Genomic DNA, 7,316 nt, shown 5'->3' with positions numbered 1-7,316 from the left:
TGGATCCGGGTGGCTTCAAAAGCCTCCTGTGAAGCTGAAACACTTTGCAGATCAGTCCTATCTTTCAATAAGATACTGGCAGTAGGGTAAATAACAAAATGTTTCAAAGACATCAGGCAGTCAGGAAACCTAAAGAAGAGCCCACACAAACAGGCCCACAGTTACAACTGTATTGATTATCTGTTTCACTTCACTTTGGGAGACATTTCTAAATGTGAAAAATATGTTGGTAATGTTTGTACCTTCATTACAGTCCATACTGAAAAAACAACTAGTATACAGTATGTATGCAACATGATTTTCACACAAACAAGAAAAATTTGCAGTTTTCTCTACTCAAACTATGCATTTTGGATAGGGGCTTATTGCATATCTCAATGATGTGGTTGCCATAGTTTCATAATGATTCTCAGTGATGAGGCCTCCTTGTTTCTGTACATTATATGAATTAATACCATAGCACAAATAGCAATTAATGCTGTAGCAACACAGTAACTGCCGCTCCAAGTTGGTATTATGCTGTCCCGAGTAAGTTTGGCTTCCTATTTCAGGATGTCCTGTGCCTTACTGTCTGTATTTTAAGTTTTGTGGTAAGTGTCAGATGTCAACTTTTTTAAAAAAAAGTGAAAAAAGCCAGAATACAGATGCATGTGAGAAATGGAATTAAGATCATTAGGTTTATGTTGGAGTTACATTGACATGATAGAAGGTGATGAAATGTCTAACAGATTGCAACATTCAGCTTTTAATTTTACTGGAAGTTCACACAGCAGTATTATCAAACTGGATCATGCTTGTTATTGTTATGTACTAACTTTCCTGTAAGTATTGATATATACTTCATTTTATAAGGATTATGGGGCCAAAATATGTCAAAAATATGTCGACGTGCACACTGTCTATGTCAGCTGAACGAAATATGTCCTCCTCCCTGACTCTATTGTTCTGCCTGTCATTCTCCTTGTCCTTGTCATTTCGCATGTTGCCCTGATGTGTCGTCTAACTGTGTTGATGTGAATGTAGTACTGATGTGTCATTCTCTCTGTCTTTTGGCTGACTGTGTTGTTCTGTATGTCATCTCCATTTGTTATTCTCCTTGATGTTTAAGTGCATCTTGTTCTGATGTGTCATCTGACTGTACTGTCCTGCAAGTTGTCTAGATGTGTTGTTCTCCATGTCAAGCAGAACTTCCAAAAGTGGCACATTCCATATACTTACACGCAGCTTCCAGATTTGGTCAAATTAAAAATAAATAAGTATAACAATAAATAAAAAATAAAACCTTTAGTGTATTGTAGGTTGATTACTTTTTGAAAATCTATTTACACAGTTTTCACGTCAATGCAGAATAAACCATACAAATCCCCTTCAAACAGTTAGACTTTTGACATTCAACATCACTGTCAAGGACAGGAAGAATGATAAAGCGGGATAAAGAGTCGGTTAACATTGTAGTTTTTCCCCCCTTTAAAATAAAAAAGTAGTATCTGATGAAGCATTATAAGTTCAGATCTAGAGCTTTATTGTTACCATTATCCTGTGTTCTGTTCAGCACAGGAGACAATAGCTGCAAGTAATGACTGTTTCCATTTGCTTACCCCCCGCCCTCCCACCTAATGTCACTTCCTACTCAAACTTCAACACTATATCTTTCTTTTGTCAGAAACAATGGGATCATAAATTGTTCATGGTAAAAAATGAAATACTCTCCAGACAGAGGGTGGTGCCCCCACACACATGCTCAGAGAGTAACCGCCATTCCTGTTCAGCCAGACAGAGAGTCTCTGTGTGCTTCAGGACACTGTGTACCATTGTTACACTACTTACCTCTCAATACACAATGTGCAGTGTACTTAATGTGCCTGCTTGCATATTTTATGACCTCTCTCATTTTGATGCTGTCTGCTGATTTAACAATTATGAATGTAATATAATGCAGGTTATCACACTCATGTTGCAAGGAGAACTATCATTCTTGACTCACCCCTTGCTGCATGGGCATAAATTATGGGGGGGGGGGGGTTGTAGCCCCCCCAATAAATCAAAACCAGCTAATACAACCCCCACAATAATCATGTTTCCCCCATAATGGGTGGAGACCTCAACCCCCCCAATGTTCCAGCCAAAGTTACGCCCTTGCCTTGCTGACCTATGAGTGACTGCCCAGTCAATCGTAAAAATGTGAATAAAAAATACAAATATTATAACAGAGATGTGTAAACATTATGCTGCAGGGAATCTGGGCATCCCTCTGCATATTATTCAGTACAGGCAAAAAATATACAGCATGTATTTAATAATGTGCTACATGTGTCCCAGCAGATGGCGATAAACATATAAGGAAACCCAGCCGTACAGTACTGTACTTTAATCCAAGGCAGACATATCATGATAGTTTCCAACAAAATTCTAGGCTCCGTTACAAAAAGAGTGATTCCAGATCAGAACTGGTGACACTTCAATCTGTTGAAAAAATTGAATGGAAGAAGAACAAAAGTCAAACTCAAACACTGAGGGTTTTACCAATGTGACTACCCTTGGCCAGGTGTTTATGACAAAAATTGTTCTTCAGATTTCATCAGAGCAATAGTGTTCAGATGATTTTTTTCTTTTACTTTTGGATCTCTGACTCGGTTAAAATTCACATAAGGTGACACGTAATCTTCAAGAACTGGCCTTCAACTCACCTTTCTTAAATTTGTAAACAGTTTTTCTTAATCTCTTCACAAAGTTAGTATGGCTCAGGGTTTTGGAAGTCAAAGGGTCCTAAACCTGTGTTTCCTTGAGACACTTAAAAAAAAAAAAACTACAAAAAAAATTTGGTGAAACATCAAAAATGAAAATAAGTTAAGAAGTAACCAGCCTTACAGTTCCACCTTTGCTCATGAGTGGAACAGACAGAGATCCAGGGTTGGGGCCATTCTGGAATGCATTCGTCAATTCCAATCCAAATCAGAAAATGGAACTGGAGTTGGAATTTAAATCTCCCTGAAATTCGAATTCAATTCCAATTCTGTTCCCCATAGTTTTTTTTCCAATCCCATCTCCAGTTCCATTTCCTGATTTGGACTGGAATTGATGAATGCATTCCGGAATGGCCCCAACCCTGCAGAGATCACTATCATAAAGCACACATTGCTAATAACTTTTCACGCATAACCCAAAAATGACAAAATAGAAAAAGAGAAATATAAAAAGGGAAGATATTCCTAAGTGTGAACAGTGTCAATACTGCAGATACCAGCATGCTAATAAAATGCATTTTTGTAAATGAGACCTTGGAGACAGTGTTCTAGTTAGATACTAAGTTAAACAGTTAATTATTTATTTGTATAAAAAAATGTTAGATCACCTTTCATTCATGTGGTCAAGGTCAAACAGATTATTGCAATAGGAGAATTATTTTATGGATGTACACCTATTTAATCAGTTTCATCAAGTATAATTTTAAAGGTGTGTAACTTTAAAGATGTTGCGGCAATCCTATCTGTTCATTAAGTTTGTAGAATATTACATATTGCCATTACTTGGGTGGGGGATGCCTGGGTTTAAAGAGAATGAATAGGAACATACTATTTAGAAAAGAAAAGAAAAGAAAAGAACGCCCTGTAATAGTCTGTTGAAATAATGTTAACCCCTAAGTTGATTAATATTTTTAGTCGAAATGCGCAGAAACCCACACTTTACAATTTGATTTAAATTATTAATTTTTATACTTAAACATAAAAAATTATAAATGTAATATACTGCATGTTATCACACTCATGTTGTAAGGAGAGCTATCATTCTTGACTCACCCCTTTTTACATAAAAGGCAAAAATCCAACACATGGCTTCATTGTAAAGCCTGGGTCAATAGACTGAACCGTACTGCAGACTCCGCCTATTTTTTTCTGTTACCATGGCAAATGGAGCAGACGTCACCGGAGGAGGAACCTGGTATAAAAACTTTTGAATCGCGGCTTAAGATAAGGGGGTTTTTAGTGTGTGACACGTGTGAGTGGGGCTCAGTCGGAGGCAGTAAAGTACATGAGATTTTAATTTTATTATATCTTAAGTCAGTGGGATTTAGATATTTTTGAAGATTTACACAAAGCCGGAGAATGGGATTTGGAGTAAGTGATATTCTTAGAAACCTTGTTTTCGTTTGAAGTCCTGTTTTTGTAGTAAAAAGTACCACATTTTCTGGTTTTTGATTGTTTGGTATCTGTCGTGCGTCAGTTTCTTTAACTGTCGGAACCAGAACTACAGATGTTGCTGTAACACGTGTTTCTTAAGGGGGGACTGCAGTCCGTATTTGTAAAACCTCTGTTACTGGATAAAATCTAGTTAGCTAGTTTTCAGGAAGGCCTGCAATTATGTATTAGTATCCATTTAACTTCCGCATTATGCAACACAAAACTGGTCTTAGTTTGACATCGGGTTGTGCTTTGTTCCTGTTGAACATTTCCTCATCTACAGGTAAGCTTAATCAATAAGTATCGTTTATCGAGGGAGGAAAAAACGTTTGATCAAGCGTTTCCTGTTGAAGGTGTAGTGGCATGGTTTTCCGGAGAGTTTCAAAATCAGCGGTGTGTAGCCGTAAGTGCAAAAACGCATGACTCGTCATTCTGATACTGAGTGGGAAGCCGATCCCGTGACTCCGTATCTTTCCAGGGATCCTAAGGTACTTTAGGTCAAAAATGTAAATGTTAATCTTCAAATGAGAGAATACTGTCGTCTGACGTTAAGATGCAAAGTGATAGAAGGGAAGTAAAAGTCATATATGCCTACATTAAAGCATTAGTGTCAGAAGGGTTCAGATAAACTGCCCTGTTTTTGAAGTGCGAGGAAAGACGTTGAGAATATTACTGTTCCCTGTACATTATAAATGCCGGCTCGCACAATAAATTGAGTGTTAAGAAGCTCAATGAAAGCTGTGCTTTCTGGACATATGACCAGCCTCTTCTGACTGAAACGCGTTCAGCTTACGCGTCCTATTGAGGCGATTCATTTATCAAACTTAATCGTGAAGAAAAATGTGTACGGACAATATTCGAATTTGTCTAGCCTGGCCTTTGGAAATATCGAAACTATCTAAATCTGTGTACGTGCATGAACCTGTGATCTTGCCCAGTTGTTCACAGACAGCGATAGATGATCAAGGCAAATGAGCTACATGTTCATAGAATGTGCAAATCAAGCGTTTCTGTTTGCAAAGTAGGACGATAGCGACTGTAAGTAAAAGCAAAAAAATCCAAGAAGAGTGATTCTGAACTGTACGAGGTAGATCGAGGCACAACAAAATGTTACATTTAGGGACCTAAGGACATTTATCACAAACCTGGACATTTTACAACGATAATAATGTACAGCTCCTTCTAGCACTTTAATTCTATTTTGCGCTTTCGATTAGATGTCCAACTGCATTTCGTAGTCAAAGTACTTCTACTTTGTATAAACTTTGTCAGTGCTGTCGACTGCCACGATTTCATTAGGAAAACTGGACATCACTGCAAATGTAGTTTATAGGTTTGCCTGTTCACCCACAGAATAGGGAAAGCAACATTTAATGCAAAACAAAGTACAAAGAAAAATATATTGTGCTGACACTGACAGAACCTTAATGTAAAATTTGGAAAAAACGTTCCATTATGTTACAGTAAGAATGATCTTTGCCAGCTTTGAGAAGATTCACGTAACATTGGTTGAAATTCTGGGAGCTTTCCCTGTTAGCTGGAATGGTGGGTCTAAAAGGCAGCACACACCTACTAGGACTTTATCATGTTGCCTGTTTGTATATAGTATAATGTATATTGTTTAGTGTCCAATTCCTTTAATAATTGATTGATTGAATTTTTAATTGCCTGCCGCCATCCACCCAACATCAAGTGGTCTCCTGTGGCCATTGCTTGGAACAGGGGGTTCTGGAGGGGCTGGGGGGGCAGTATTATCCACGCTGTGGAAGCAAGACTGTCTCAAAAAGAAACCACAGTGAGTTACATATCTGTAAAAATGTAACTGCAAAGCAGTAATTATCTGTTTTCAAAATAGCATTTTGCTTCTTAATGCTGGCAATCCTGTGAAAGTAATACCTGGAGGTCATTAAATAGTCCTGTAGTACCCGAGACCAGTCTTGGTCTCGAGACCACTTTTTGCGGTTTTGGTCTCCTCTCAGAATCAACTTCATTTTGACTCTGTCTTGTCTCGATCTCGGAAATAAAGGACTCGGTTTTATTTTAAGACCAGTCAAGACCACTCATAAAAATGCCTCAATATTTATCACAAAGGCTTAATATTCACATGTTTAACCCTTAGAACCCAACTAACACAAAATGCATGCACCTGTTAACCTCAGGCTCGTAACTTTGGATAGGTATAATGCACAGACATGAATCGCATGCATCTTTGCAATCGAAAGAACTTGCTTGATCCGGTTGTCCGAGTTGCGTTGTGTGCTAAAATATTCCAGAGTAATCCTATGCTTAAAGCATATATTTTAATCCATAAAACATCGATATTAATCACATTAGACAGAAAACAAAGTGCATTTTCGCCTCCATAATGATCCACGCACTACCTTGCTGGGGAAAAATATTGGTAACACTTTACCTAAAGCAGTTATTATATTGCATTATGCATACCTAACTTTATACATTGCATTATACATCAATAAAGTATTATAAACACGGCTTTAACTATTCATAAAAAGACATAAGACGTTATAGACGTGTTTTTTGTGTGATGCTCTATGAAGGTCTTATCTATAATGCACTACGAATATCTTCATAATGCTTCACAAAGCATACTTAATTGTTAATCCTGACCTTTATTATGCATTATGAAGGTATTCATAATACATTAAAGATTAGACATTCCATTGACTGGCTTCATAGCAACCTTAGGACTTTGTACATTGTGGCTGTTATTGATAAAGCTATGTAGTAAATTTAAATGCCTAGGCAAAAAAGTGCTAGTTTATTTCTCATTAGTAGGCTAATGTTTAAACAGCTGTAGAGTGGTGGGACATGTGACCTGTCAATTCAGATAGCCAGAGGTGTGGCTTTATCACCATGGCAACAGGGCAAAGTCCCTGGGTAAGCATGGAAGAAATGATGTATGTATGTATGTATGTATGTATGTATATATATATATATATTAGTGCTGTCAAACGATTAAAATTTTTAATCAGATTAATCACAGGGTTGCTGTGGATTAATTTAGATTAATCACGATTAAATATCATTCATTTTGAATCTATATTAATCACAATTAATTTTGCATGAGCAAACGGACTCAAGAAAAAAGGGAATATATATGCACTTAACATGTTTATT

General features: G+C 37.2%; 1 protein-coding gene across 2 annotated transcripts in view; it reads left to right on the top strand.

Annotated features, from left to right (window-relative positions):
* The first annotated feature begins 3,952 nt into the window (after positions 1-3,952).
* LOC111836459 (sodium/potassium-transporting ATPase subunit alpha-1) overlaps positions 3,953-7,316 on the top strand; it is a 29,229-nt gene continuing 25,865 nt past the window's right edge. The window contains exon 1 of one of the 2 annotated variants that reach the window (XM_023797742.2): positions 3,953-4,115. In XM_023797742.2, coding sequence (XP_023653510.1) covers positions 4,104-4,115 — 12 coding nt within the window. In that variant the 5' untranslated portion in view covers positions 3,953-4,103. Of the gene's footprint in view, positions 4,116-4,442; positions 4,462-7,316 lie in introns of those variants that run through there. The other variant, XM_072700948.1, reaches the window with a different exon arrangement.

The sequence above is a fragment of the Paramormyrops kingsleyae genome, chromosome 16 (assembly GCF_048594095.1).
Source record: "Paramormyrops kingsleyae isolate MSU_618 chromosome 16, PKINGS_0.4, whole genome shotgun sequence".
In the NCBI taxonomy this organism is placed as follows: Eukaryota; Metazoa; Chordata; class Actinopteri; order Osteoglossiformes; family Mormyridae; genus Paramormyrops; species Paramormyrops kingsleyae.
Note: the sequence above shows the minus strand (reverse complement) of the source record. Positions and strands in the feature narration are given on the sequence as shown.